General features: G+C 42.8%; 1 protein-coding gene across 9 annotated transcripts in view; it reads left to right on the top strand.

Moving 5' to 3' along the window:
- Nucleotides 1-3,148, top strand: part of ANO1 (anoctamin 1) — a 174,014-nt gene extending 170,866 nt beyond the window's left edge. For all 9 annotated transcript variants that reach the window (XM_073658824.1, XM_073658827.1, XM_073658820.1 and 6 more), the window contains one exon: nt 384-3,148. In XM_073658824.1, coding sequence (XP_073514925.1) covers nt 384-644 — 261 coding nt within the window. In that variant the 3' untranslated portion in view covers nt 645-3,148. The remainder of the gene's footprint in view (nt 1-383) is intronic.
- The last annotated feature ends 10,783 nt before the right edge of the window (nt 3,149-13,931 follow it).

The following is a 13,931-nucleotide window of genomic DNA, read 5'->3' as shown; positions in this document are numbered from 1 at the left end:
CAAATCCAATATATCCAATCAGGTTTGTGTTTCCACTGGCGGACACAAGACAGAAAAGGGCCCCCTGTCTAGAACAATATATGGGCCCTTTCCAGTCCAGAGCTAATCATTGCACAATTCAACCTGTTTTGGAGGTCAAAATAGGTCCCCTAACCTATTCAGCCCCTTGTGCGGCTGTGCAGGTTGAACCAATGATATGTCCGCCCCTGCTTAGATGCACACTCAGTAGAGAGAGGCTAAAAACTGAGCCGGGTACTGCAGCTCTGCTCCCATTCACTTCAATGGAAGCTGAGCTGCAGTACCTAAATGTTCCACCTATTTTGGATTCTGTGACCAGATCTGCACCTTCTTTCCTCGTCTCACTTACTCTCTCTCTTTTACAGAACTTGGTCATGTTCATGGGCGATTTTGTAGACTGGATAATCCCAGACATTCCCAAAGACATCAGCGAACAGATCCACCGAGAGAAAGTCTTAATGGTTGAGGTGTTCTTGAAAGAAGAGCAGGGAAAATTACAAATGCTGGAAACCTGGAAGGAACACGACAAGAAAAGAGGCGAAAACTGCAACAACCAAAGCCCCAGACTTTCCCGCAGCAACACGGGGAGCACGACCTCGGCGTACTCGCACCGCTTAGATGTGTAGCACAAGTCAACCAGAGGACTTGTCGTTTGGGCAATTCATTCCACTGATAGAAAGGTCATCCAAGATTTCAGTCTTGAGCGTTTGGCCAGCTGTTTGTGCAGCCTATCTTGGCTCCCACCTTGTGTGGCCAGAGGACCATGCTCTTGGGGACGAGCAGTACCGCAGGGGATTTCTTGACAGGCTCGATGGCTTCGGTGTCACAGACTCCTGGCATCTGCATGTTAAACAGTAGCAGTAGAATGTATTTCCTCTGTCTTGGGTATATTGTGCCTTCTGCTGGGTCACCTGTGGAACATTTCAGCTTTTCTGGGGGAGTCTTGCAGACTTTTTATAAGCAGTAGCATAACAATAAGTTGTCCATCTGTCTTTAAATTTAAGTAAGGCTTGGACGGGACAAGGGCGCAACTTCATGGATCCATATGGACAGCTCGCTGCTGACATTCCTCCTGAGCAAACTGTGCAATCTGCCCTAAAAAAATATAGAATATACCAGACTCTTGGAGTTCTCCTCGAATAGTCAAATCTGACCTTGGTGAGATCCTCCAGCCTTGAGTTATGCTCCACCGGTTCTACGGACACGGAAAAGCATTTTCTTAATTTTGTCGGACCGGAGCATATCCTTCAGCGCTACAGGGGTTAAAATTGCAGAGAAGATATTTTTTTAGAGCCTACCTATGCAATGTAAAGACTCCCTTTTTTTTTTTTTTTCCTCTTTGTATGAAACTTTTATAATCTATTTATTGATGCAAAGTTTATTGTCAAACTGATCGATTCCTATTTGTAAATTTTTAGCATTTGTTTTGGCTACGAGACTAATACCTCCCGCTGTAACCTATGACGTGCTATGGATTGCGGGGCGCCCCTTGTGCTTCCTGGTAGCTCCTGAGGTTTACTTCTATGAAATGTTGGTAACACTATAAAATTCTAGTAATTTTTTATTTTTTTTTCCTAAGTAGTTCTCAGTTCATCCTTGTTATAACACCTGTCATCTAGATACATCATGATGAGGGTCTGGATAGGATAGACAATACGCTTTTGACCAATGGTAGCCAGTCTTGACAAACGGAAGGCCCCAAAGTCCCCTGTATAAATGGAGAGGTGGTGCACATGTGCGACCATAACGCTAGACAACGGTGGTCACGCATGACGTTCGCTATGGCTCCATTAGCACAGGGGAACGTTCTCGTCCTATTGGTAAGACCACCATCAATCATACATTTATCACCTATCCTGTGATTCTATGGGACAACACAAGGAAGAACTTTGGTATCTACCTTAAAAAAATAAAAATCTACTCAAGGAGCCCCCAAACCAGACCACAACCTCAAGTCACCACTTTCTCAATTGGTGGGTTTCCAACAATTTCAAAAATTGAGCTCTTGGCATGTGGGGTGTAATAGTTTTACACCAGCTAGAGAGGACCACCAATGGCCTAAATTTTCATAAGCATCGATCCCATCCACTCAGTGACTGCCCCTGCCGCCTGTATGACAGGGGCAGGTCTTGTGTCATCCAAGACTGAAACATGCCCCAAATTATACCCCAATAGCAGTTGTAATGGGTCCTTCCCTGGAATGTCCTACAAGGGTGTGCGGAGGGATACTGAAGCCTGACTGTATAGCGGGCTATACAGGACCTTGTCATGCGTTATACATTGCTTGGCTATTGAGGAGCATGCAGTCGACATGCCAAGGTCTGGACCGCCTTGGAAAGGGGTCTTGTTGGTCAATGGTAGAAAACAGCGTTCATCATCATTGTTCTTCTCACTGGTTTTCGTCTCAGTCTATTACTTCGATCAACCTGTACTGACTGTAGGAGGGATGGATATGTGAAATTGTAATACTGAATAAATTATTATATTAATGGTACATAATAAAAAAATTATTACATTCATTTAATATTGATTTATACATTGACTGTTACCGAGCCAGAGTGTCCACAAAGTCACTATTACATCCGAGGAATGTCCAGTCTCGTACCTGGTCCTATAAAGTGTCAAAGACTATGAAATCATGGCTGCTTTCCTCCAGAAACTGCACCTTCCTTGTCCACAGGTGGTATCGAGTACTGCAGCGCATTGCATTAAAGTGAATGGGAATAGGCTGCAATACCAGACACAACCCATGTACTGATGTGGCACTGTTTTTGGAGGGAAGCAGGCATTTTTTTCTAATCTTGGAAATCCTGGTCTTGGAGAAAGAGGTATGTACTATCTTATGATGTCCCATAAGCAATGTATATGATTGGTGGGAGTCTGACCCTTGTCGATCCCAGTGTGAGCATGTGCGACCACCACTCCTGTAGACAGTGACTGGTGCGATAGCGAGTGTGTGCGACCACCTCTTATACACGGTGAATGTGTGACCACCTCCTATAGACGGTGAATGGAGCGGTAGTGAGCTTGTGCGACCACCTCCTATAGACACTGAATGGAGCGGTAGTGAGCGTGTGCGACCACCTTCTATAGACAGTGAATGGAGCGGTAGTGAGCATGTGCGACCACCTCCTATAGACAGTGAATGGAGTGGTAGTGAGCGTGTGCGACCACCTCCTATAGACACTGAATGGAGCGGTAGTGAGCGTGTGCGACCACCTTCTATAGACAGTGAATGGAGCGGTAGTGAGCATGTGCGACCACCTCCTATAGACAGTGAATGGAGCGGTAGTGAGCGTGTGCGACCACCTCCTATAGACAGTGAATGGAGCGGTAGTGAGCGTGTGCGACCACCTCCTATAGACAGTGACTGGAGCAGTAGTGAGCGTGTGTGACCACCTCCTATAGACAGTGACTGGAGCAGTAGTGAGCGTGTGTGACCACCTCCTATAGACAGTGAATGGAGCGGGGAGTGGTAGTGAGCGTGTGCGACCACCTCCTATAGACGGTGAATGGAGCGGTAGTGAGCGTGTGTGACCACCTCCTATAGACGGTGAATGGAGCGGTAGTGAGCGTGTGTGACCACCTCCTATAGACAGTGAATGGAGCGGTAGTGAGCGTGTGCGACCACCTCCTATAGACAGTGAATGGAGCGGTACTGAGCGTGTGCGACCACCTCCTATAGACAGTGAATGGAGTGGTAGTGAGCGTGTGCGACCACCTCCTATAGACAGTGAATGGAGCGGTAGTGAGAGTGTGCGACCACCTCCTATAGACAGTGAATGGAGCGGTGGTGAGCGTGTGCGACCACCTCCTGTAGACAGTGAATGGAGCGGTAGTGAGCGTGTGCGACCACCTCCTATAGACAGTGAATGGAGCGGTAGTGAGTGTGTGCGACCTCCTCCTATAGACAGTGAATGGAGCGGTAGTGAGCGTGTGCGACCTCCTCCTGTAGACAGTGAATGGAGTGGTAGTGAGCGTGTGTGACCACCTCCTATAGACAGTGACTGGAGCGGTAGTGAGCGTGTGCGACCTCCTCCTGTAGACAGTGAATGGAGCGGTAGTGAGCGTGTGCGACCTCCTATAGACAGTGAATGGAGCGGTAGTGAGTGTGTGCGACCTCCTCCTATAGACAGTGAATAGAGCGGTAGTGAGCGTGTGCGACCTCCTCCTGTAGACAGTGAATGGAGTGGTAGTGAGCGTGTGTGACCACCTCCTATAGACAGTGAATGGAGCGGTAGTGAGCGTGTGTGACCACCTCCTATAGACAGTGAATGGAGTGGTAGTGAGCGTGTGCGACCTCCTCCTGTAGACAGTGAATGGAGTGGTAGTGAGCGTGTGTGACCACCTCCTATATACAGTGACTGGAGCGGTAGTGAGCGTGTGCGACCACCTCCTATAGACAGTGAATGGAGCAGTAGTGAGCGTGTGCGACCTCCTCCTATAGACAGTGAATGGAGCGGTAGTGAGCGTGTGCGACCACCTCCTATAGACAGTGAATGGAGCGGTAGTGAGCGTGTGCGACCACCTCCTATAGACAGTGAATGGAGCGGTAGTGAGTGTGTGCGACCTCCTCCTATAGACAGTGAATGGAGCGGTAGTGAGCGTGTGCGACCTCCTCCTGTAGACAGTGAATGGAGCGGTAGTGAGCGTGTGCGACCACCTCCTATAGACAGTGAATGGAGCGGTAGTGAGCGTGTGCGACCACCTCCTATAGACAGTGAATGGAGCGGTAGTGAGGGTGTGCGACCACCTCCTATAGACAGTGAATAGAGTGGTGGTCGCACATGCTCACTACTGCTACATTCACACAGAGGATTTTGTGACTTCCGTTCTTGTGATTGGTGGGGATACTAATGGTTGGACCCCCCAGTGATCCTATAATTATCACCTATGCTGTTATGTTTATGGGGCAACCCCTTTTAATGCCATAGGAAACGGTGGATCACTAGAGCCGGCAGAACAATCCCACCACAATGAGGTCATGATTTTGGGACGTGCTTTGTAGTTCCTCACCTTTTGTGAATTAACCCTTGCTGCTCTCACCGTCCAGTGTCTTCTGTACAATGACATTCCACATTCTGGCACCTTTGTGTAACCGCAGGCCACGTCCTCCGATCGCTGTGGAAGAAGGATTTGCATGAATGTACACGGTTACCGACCTTCCGTATAAAGCTGGGTGGCGCGTTAGGTCATTAGTTGAGTTCCTTAAATGTTTTATGTGTTTGTTTTCTTTTTGTTTTTTTAAAAAAAAGTTGTAAATCTCTATAAATCTATTCTAGAAAATTATTTAAAGCCTATTCATAATAAAGTAAATATGCAATTCTATAAGAAGGTGTGCTTTTCTTTTATTCCTGATTAGTTGGACACCAGGAAGAAAAAATATGGGTGATGGGCTCTAACGTGTCCCTGGGTACCTTCAGCATTGGGTACTGTAGGCCAAGGGCATATACACAACATAGTAATCATCAGGCCCATGAGAAAAGGATCATGTCCTAAAGAAAAAAGTGGATAATTGCAGCTAGTGCTGGACACTTCTGTCCTAGGTTATTGTGCATACCTGATAGCTTTTACCATTGGCCACCTGCCCACACACTCTCTTACAGGCCACACACCTTTCATGACACCAGAAAGTGCAATTTGGCTCCAGGGCTTCGTCTGATGACAGTGTCCTGATGTCTGCCACAGGAGACATTCCAAAAGTGCTGAAACTTCAGCCCCAGGAGATTTGCCAACTTTTCTGGGAGGCCTAGCAGACAGTTCAGGATCCTCCTGAAAATGCCAGGAAAGTAGGCAAGTATGTTCCTGTGGCATGCACCAACATTTCATTAAGTTATAGGGGCCCTCTCTATTATATGTACATCCCTGTTAGAATCGGCGATAACATCGGAATTCCTAGGGTTTGTGATGAAAGGAGTGTACGGCCCTGAACAAAGACTCTTCCAGCCTTCATCTGGTCCTTTACAAACATGGTGCATACATCTTCATGATTCAATGTGCCTCCAAAAAATGACAGCTGGAATCTCAGATATATTGTCATACATAGGGATCAGGAGCCTCCATGTGAATGAATAAAAGGGCTCCCTTCTCATGCTGGATAATGTTGGTATGTGCAACAGTTGTCAACTTCTTTGTTTGTGTGAAGGAGGACTTTATGCTGATCTGACAGTAGATGGCGATGTTGTGTAGAGTTTCCTTGTTTACTGCATTGTAAAAGAAAAAAGTCTCTCTTGTACTTTCTGTTTTGTTCTTACTTCCTGGTGCAGTACTGTGTGACTGTGTGTTTTTTTTCCTTTACCTAATGTTCTGAGAAGTAAAAGCTTGTTATCCCATGTAATCTGCTCTGTGAAGTTTCTACTGCAACTGTGGGTATCCAGAAGCTGTGCAACAGGTTATGGGCCCAGGCACCGAGGACCCCAGACACCCAGGACACCGGAACTCTCAGCAAGACCCTGGTGAATGCAGAAGAATTCTTCAGTACAATTCTCTCCAAACAAGTAAGACAAGTTAAAGATGACAAGTAGCACAGAGTTAAAACTCGCAGTAGCTAAGCTGAATAATGAGAATTATCAGTTATGGAAGTTCAAAGTAGAAATGTAATTGTCTAAAGATGATTTATGGGAAGTAATCACTACAGATAGACCTGATGAGGATAATCAGACATGGGATAAGAAAAATAGACAAGCAAAAGCTACCATCAGCCTATTAGTGGATAATGCTCAATAAATCCACATAAGGAATGAGGATACAGCAAAGGGAATGTGGGACGCACTAAGAAAGCTACATGAAAGACCCAGCTTAAATCACAAGTTATTTCTGCTAAGAAAGCTTTACAGTATGAGACTAAGTGCAGACAATGACATGCAGAAGCATATATTCTCTATTATGGAAGTGATATCACAGCTGAGATCAATTGGTGAAGATATTAAGGAAAGCCATGTAGCAGCAATATTATTGTTCAGTATATCGGATTCATATACTGCTTTGATAAATGCACTAGAGACAAGACCTGAAACAGACATTACATTAGAGTTTGTGAAGACCAGACTCATAGATGAATATCAAAGAAGGAAAGAACAAACAAATGATTCTTCTACTGAAAAAGATAATGGAAATGCTCTTAAAGCTACAGAATCAAAAAGACCCTATAATAAAGAGTCAAGAGAATGTTTCAGATGTAAGAAAAAAAAGACATTTAAAGAAAAGACTGTACTTTATGGAAAGCAGAACAACAGAAATTACATCATAAAGAGAATACACAGAAGGTGAAAAACACAATTTCTGATTCATGTGAAAATAATTGGAATGGCACATTTAAAGTGACTGATAAGAAATCATCGTTGGGTTGGTTTATTGACTCAGGAGCAACAAGTCACATGACAAGTAATAAAAATTTCTTTACTGAACTTAATTTAAATAAGGACTAAGCCATTTATCTTGCAGATGGAAGCAAAATAACTGCAGAAGGTGTTGGACAAGGAATGCTAAACTGTTCTAACAAGTTTGGGCATGATTCAAAAATACTTGTACAGGATGTGTTATATGTTCCAGGATTAGAAGGAGGATTTTTATCTGTAAAACGTCTAACAGCTAAAGGACTTACTGTAAAATTCAAAGATGATTTGTACAATCCTAGCAGGAAACAATGTAATAACCTAAATACATTAAAGGAACAGATGAAGTTGTGTACACATGATCACAATAATTGTATTCACATGTGGCATAGACGTCTAGGTCACAGACATCCTGAAAGTATAATGGAGCTACAAAGAAAAGAATTGACAAAGGATCTATTGATATCTGATTGCTCAATTACCGTAAGATGTGAATGTTGTATAAAATCCAAAGCCACAAGGATATCTATTCCTAAAGAAAATGAAATGAAAAGCACAGGACCACTTGATTTGGTGCATACTGACGTGACTACATCAGGAGGCAATAGATATATTGTGACTTTTATAGATGACTACTCAAGATACATAGTCACATACTTGATCAAGAACAAAAGCGAACTTTTTCAATAAACTAGTAGACTACGTGACAGTCAAATAACAAGTTTCAGAGGAAGCCAATTGTCATTAGAAGTGATAATGGAGGTGAATTCACAGGACACCAAATGGAAAACTACTTAAGAAAAAATGGTATAGAGCATCAAAAGACTGTTCCATACACACCTGAAAAAAATTGAGTAGCAGAAAGGAAAAACAGAACTCTGACTGAAATAAGGTGTATGCTGACAGATTCCAAACTATCAGAGAAATATTGGGGTGAAGCAGGAATGACAGCTACATATCTACAGAACCGACTTTTTTCTAGAAAACTGTAAAAAAAAAAAAATGTATGAACTGTGGCAAGGTATGAAACCAAGTGTCAATCATTTAAGGTTTTTGGTTGTAAAGTTTTTGTATTCATTCCAACAGAAAAACGTTCCAAACTTCAAAATAGGTCCATGGAAGGAATATTTTTTGGATATAGTGAAAATTGCAAAGGATATAGAATCCTAGATCCCAAAACAGACAGAGTTATGGTGAGTAACAATGTGACATTCATTGAGGATCTAAGTGAAGACACTATGATTTTCACTGGAAACAAAAAATGAGAAAAACAGCAATGATATAGCTGAAGGAATATCTGATGAAAAAGAAGTTGAAATTAATAAAAAACAGAATACTGAAAGTGAAGAGATACAACTACAAACAGACACAGAACCAAGACGTTCAATAAGAGAAATCAAAGGAAAACCACCAATATACCTTTCATACAAGGCAAGTACAAGTAAAATTGATGAGCCTATCTCTTGGGAAGATATACTGTATCTCGATTTCCTGAAAAAGAAGCCAATAAATGGATAGAGGCAACAGAAATAGAAATAAAATCCATGCATGACTCAAAAACATGGACACTAACAGAATTACCAGTAGGAAGAAAAGCTATAGGATGTAAATGGGTTTTTAAAGTAAAGTACCGAATAGATGGCACAGCTGAACGATATCGAGCAAGACTCGTAGCTAAAGGTTATTCTCAAAAGTATGGAGAAGACTATGATGAAACATTTGCTCCAGTTGTCAAACATACTAAAATAAGAACTTTGTTTGCAGCAATGAAACAAATGGAACTGAAACACCTGGATGTAAAGACAGCATTTTTGAATGGAAGTTTAACAGAAGATATTTACATGGAACAACCTCCAGGATTCAAAGATGAAAGTAACCCAAACATGGTTTGCAAATTACAGAAAAGTATATACGGTTTAAAACAAGCTACTAAAGCGTGGAATGATAAAATCACGGAGGTGCTCATAAATGAAAAATTTAAAATAAGCAAAGCTGATCCTTGCCTGTACACAAAAAGACTAATGGACAGATGGATCTATGTACTCATATACAGTACAGACCAAAAGTTTGGACACACCTTCTCATTTAAAAATTTTTCTGCATTTTCATGACTATGAAAATTGTACATTCACACTGAAGGCATCAAAACTATGAATTAACACATGTGGAATTATATACTTAACAAAAAAGTGTGAAACAAATGAAAATATGTCTTATATTCTAGGTTCTTCAACCGGAAATGGTCTTCCAACAATCTTGAAGGAGTTCCCAGAGATGCTTTGCACTTGTTGGCCCTTTTGCCTTCACTCTGCGGTCCAGCTCACCCCAAACCATCTCGATTGGGTTCAGGTCTGGTGACTGTGGAGGCCAGGTCATCTGGCGTAGCACCCCATCACTCTCCTTCTTGGTCAAATAGCCCTTACACAGCCTGGAGGTGTGTTTGGGGTCATTGTCCTGTTGAAAAATAAATGATGGTCCAACTAAACGCAAACCGGATGGAATAGCATGCCGCTGCAAGATGCTGTGGTAGCCATGCTGGTTCAGTATGCCTTCAATTTTGAATAAATCCCCAACAGTGTCACCAGCAAAGCACCCCCACACCATCACACCTCCTCCATGCTTCACGGTGGGAACCAGGCATGTAGAGTCCATCCGTTCACCTTTCCTGCGTTGTTCAAAGACACGGTGGTTGGAACCAAAGATCTCAAATTTGGACTCATAAGACCAAAGCACAGATTTCCACTGGTCTAATGTCCATTCCTCGTGTTCTTTAGTCCAAACAAGTCTCTTCTGCTTGTTGCCTGTCCTTAGCAGTGGTTTCCTAGCAGCTATTTTACCATGAAGGCCTGCCGCACAAAGTCTCCTCTTAACAGTTGTTGAAGAGATGTGTCTGCTGCTAGAACTCTGTGTGGCATTGACCTGGTCTCTAATCTGAGCTGCTGTTAACCTGCGATTTCTGAGGCTGGTGACTCGGATAAACTTATCCTCAGAAGCAGAGGTGACTCTTGGTCTTCCTTTCCTGGGGTGGTCCTCATGTGAGCCAGTTTCTTTGTAGCACTTGATGGTTTTTGCAACTGCACTTGGGGACACTTTCAAAGTTCGCCCAATTTTTTGCACTGATTGACCTTCATTTCTTAAAGTAATGATGGCCACTCGTTTTTCTTTACTTAACTGCTTTTTTCTTGCCATAATACAAATTCTAACAGTCTATTCAGTAGGACTATCAGCTGTGTATCCACCTGACTTCTGCACAACACAACTGATAGTCCCAACCCCATTTATAAGGCAAGAAATCCCACTTATTAAACCTGACAGGGCACACCTGTGAAGTGAAAACCATTTCCGGTGACTACCTCTTGAAGCTCATCAAGAGAATGCCAAGTGTGTGCAAAGCAGTCATCAAAGCAAAAGGTGGCTACTTTGAAGAACCTAGAACATGGCTATGTGCCCATGATGCAGAAATGCTCAGGATTTTTTCCTGAGCGTTTCTGCATCTCCTTGGCAGAAAAAAACGCATGCGGATTGTACATGCGTTTTCCTGCCAGGGACATGCGGAAGTGAAGCGTTCTTCACTTGCATTTCCGCATGCGGGTCGACAAGCGCTTTCCAAGCGATTTTAGCATCACTTGGAAAGTGCTTGTCAACTTGGTCACACTATATAAATCCATGCAAAAGGGATGGATTTATATAGTGTGACCCGAGAGAATGTAAAAAAATAAAAAAATAAATCTATACTTACATTCCGATGGCCCCCGGAGTCTTGCTTCGCTCCGTTCTCCCTTGCCGGCAGCGGTACACTGAAGGACCTGCCGACGTCAGCGTCGCGTGACCCGTCACATGACTATGACGTCAGTGCAGGTCCTTCAGTCCATCGCGAACTACCGGCATGCAAGGAGGAGCGCACCATGGGCCGCCAGAAGGTAAGTATATACTGTATATATTTTTTATTTTATTCTTTTTTTTTTTACAGTTTTCTATGGTACCCAGGTCCGGAGGAGAGTCTCCTCTTCTATAGACCTGGGTACCATCCGCACATTAGAACGCATGGAATGCGCATCTACATATACAGTGATGCGTAATCCATGCGTTCTAATGCAAGTCAATGGCGGCGAAAATGCAGCACTTCCGCAAAATAATTGGTAGTGCTGCATTTTTTTCCGCAATGATAAACCGCAGCGGAAATTTCCGCAGCATGTGCACAGCACATGCGGATTGTCATTGGGGAACATGGCAGGCCTTCTACCATGCGTTTTTTTAAGCATTTCTGCAGCGTTTTTGCCGCTGCGGAAATGCTTAAAAAACACATCTTGGGCACACAGCCTATAAGACATATTTTCAGTTGTTTCACACTTTAAGTATATAATTCCACATGTGGTAATTCATAATTTTGATGCCTTCAGTGTGAATGTACAATTTTCATAGTCATGAAAATACAGAAAAATCTTTAAATGAGAAGGTGTGTCCAAACTTTTGGTCTGTACTGTATGTTGATGACATTTTAGTTTGTTTTGAAAAAGAAAGGGATAAAGAAGACATACTAAAAATCCTGAATCAACATTTCGAGATCAAAGACTTGAGAAATGTGAAACAGTACTTAGGAAACTTCTATCTTCTTCTCTTTCTATCTGTATTCCTACTTAATCAAAATCACATAATTCAAGACATAACTGAAACATTTGGATTGAAGGATGCAAAACCAGCAAAGTCTCCAATGGAAACTAATTATCTTAAAGAGATGAGTAGTGAGAAAAATGTGTTTCCAAATAATGAAGAGTACGGAATGGCGATAGAAAAATGACTGTATCTAGCGACTGTTACAAGGCCAGACATTGCAGCAGCAGTAGGAATTCTGAGTAGAAAAGTGTCCAAGCCAAATAAAGCGGATTGGAATGCTGTGAAGAGAGTAATATGTTATTTGAAAGGAACCAGCAATGTTAAACTGAAACTGCCTACAAGTGATAAATGCATTTAACTGGATATGTTGATGCAGATTGGGCTGGAGATCCAACTGACAGAAAATCTACCAGTGGCTATCTTTTCTTTCTCTCAGGTGGACCAATTAGTTGGACTAGTAAAAAACTATCCATAGTAACGCTGTCGTCAACAGAAGCAGAATATGTTGCAGCAGCACATGCGAGTCAAGAAGTGCTATGGTTAAGACAATTGCTAACAGACCCAGGACAAGCACAGTTGGAACCAACAAAAATAAATGAGGACAATCAGGGATGTCTTGTTCTTGCTCAGATGAAAAGAGTTAACCCAAGAACAAAGCACATTGATGTGAAGTATCATTTCTTGAGGGACCATCAGGAACAAGGAATCCTGAAATTAGCATATTGTCCAACTGAAGATATGACAGCAGACATTTTCACAAAGGCATTGAATGCTGAAAAACATCAGAGACTAATGAAGAAATTAGGTTTGACTGAATAAGTCCTTACTGTTGAGAAAGGGTGTTTGTATATGCAACAGTTGTGGACTTCTTTGTTTGTGTGAAGGAGGACTTTATGCTGATCTGACAGTAGATGGCGATGTTGTGTAGAGTTTCCTTGTTTACTGCATTGTAAAAGAAAAAAGTCTCTCTTGTACTTTCTGTTTTGTTCTTACTTCCTTGTGCAGTACTGTGTGACTGTGCGTTTTTTTCCTTTACCTCATGTTCTGAGAAGTAAAAGCTTGTTATCCCATGTAATCTGCTCTGTAAAGTTTCTACCGCAACTGTGGGTATCCAGAAGCTGTGCAACAGATCACTCCTGAACCACCTGTTCACATGTCCAGTCTTTTGGCTTCTCTTCATCTATTGGTTTTTAGGTCTCCGTTCACATATCAGTTCTCTTGAGTTCACTTCACTTGTCTGTTCTCTTTGGTTCTCTTCACCTGTCTGGTCCCTAGAGCTCTGTTCACTTGTCCATTCTCTCGGGCTTGCTTCACCGATTGAAATGGGAGACAGGCCGCATCTAGGCCTAGTGGCTCGATAGCAACTACGTTATCTGCCTCTATGGTACAGACTCCTTGTAAATTTTTAAAATAGCTAATTCCCCTGCATGGTTTGTTGGTCTATATCATATCAAAGAATAGGACGGATAACAAAGTTATAGACTCGTGTAATTCTGACTATGAAAGTTTTGTAGGAGGATCAAAATGCTTCAATCTTAACCCCGAGTAACTTACTACACTACGATGCTGCACAACCTGATGGGATATCGTAATTTTACTGTCTTCTGCAGCTTCCAGTGACACACACATTACGGCCACGGATGGCTGGTTGGCGTGTCCTGGATTGTACAATAGTTTATAGTACGGGATCCAGTGATGCAAACACATTCTTGGCAGAGCGGACCGTCGCATTAATGTCTTGATGGTAGCAGACCCTCCATGATAGGAAACAGGTCTACCATTAACTTAAGAAAAGCGTTGTATGGAAACCTCACATGTATGAGCTTCCTGAGACTAACTGTGTGTTACTTGAAGCAGTCTCTGCATAGGGTGACGATTCCTCCAGCACAAATGTCCATTGCTCTTAGGGTATGTGCACACAGCGTCATTTAGACACCAGATCTGCTGCCGAATATTCCCAGGCGA

This window comes from Phyllobates terribilis, unplaced genomic scaffold, assembly GCF_046119375.1.
Source record: "Phyllobates terribilis strain yellow unplaced genomic scaffold, ASM4611937v1 Scaffold_13__5_contigs__length_258822181, whole genome shotgun sequence".
Taxonomy (NCBI): Eukaryota; Metazoa; Chordata; class Amphibia; order Anura; family Dendrobatidae; genus Phyllobates; species Phyllobates terribilis.
Note: the sequence above shows the minus strand (reverse complement) of the source record. Positions and strands in the feature narration are given on the sequence as shown.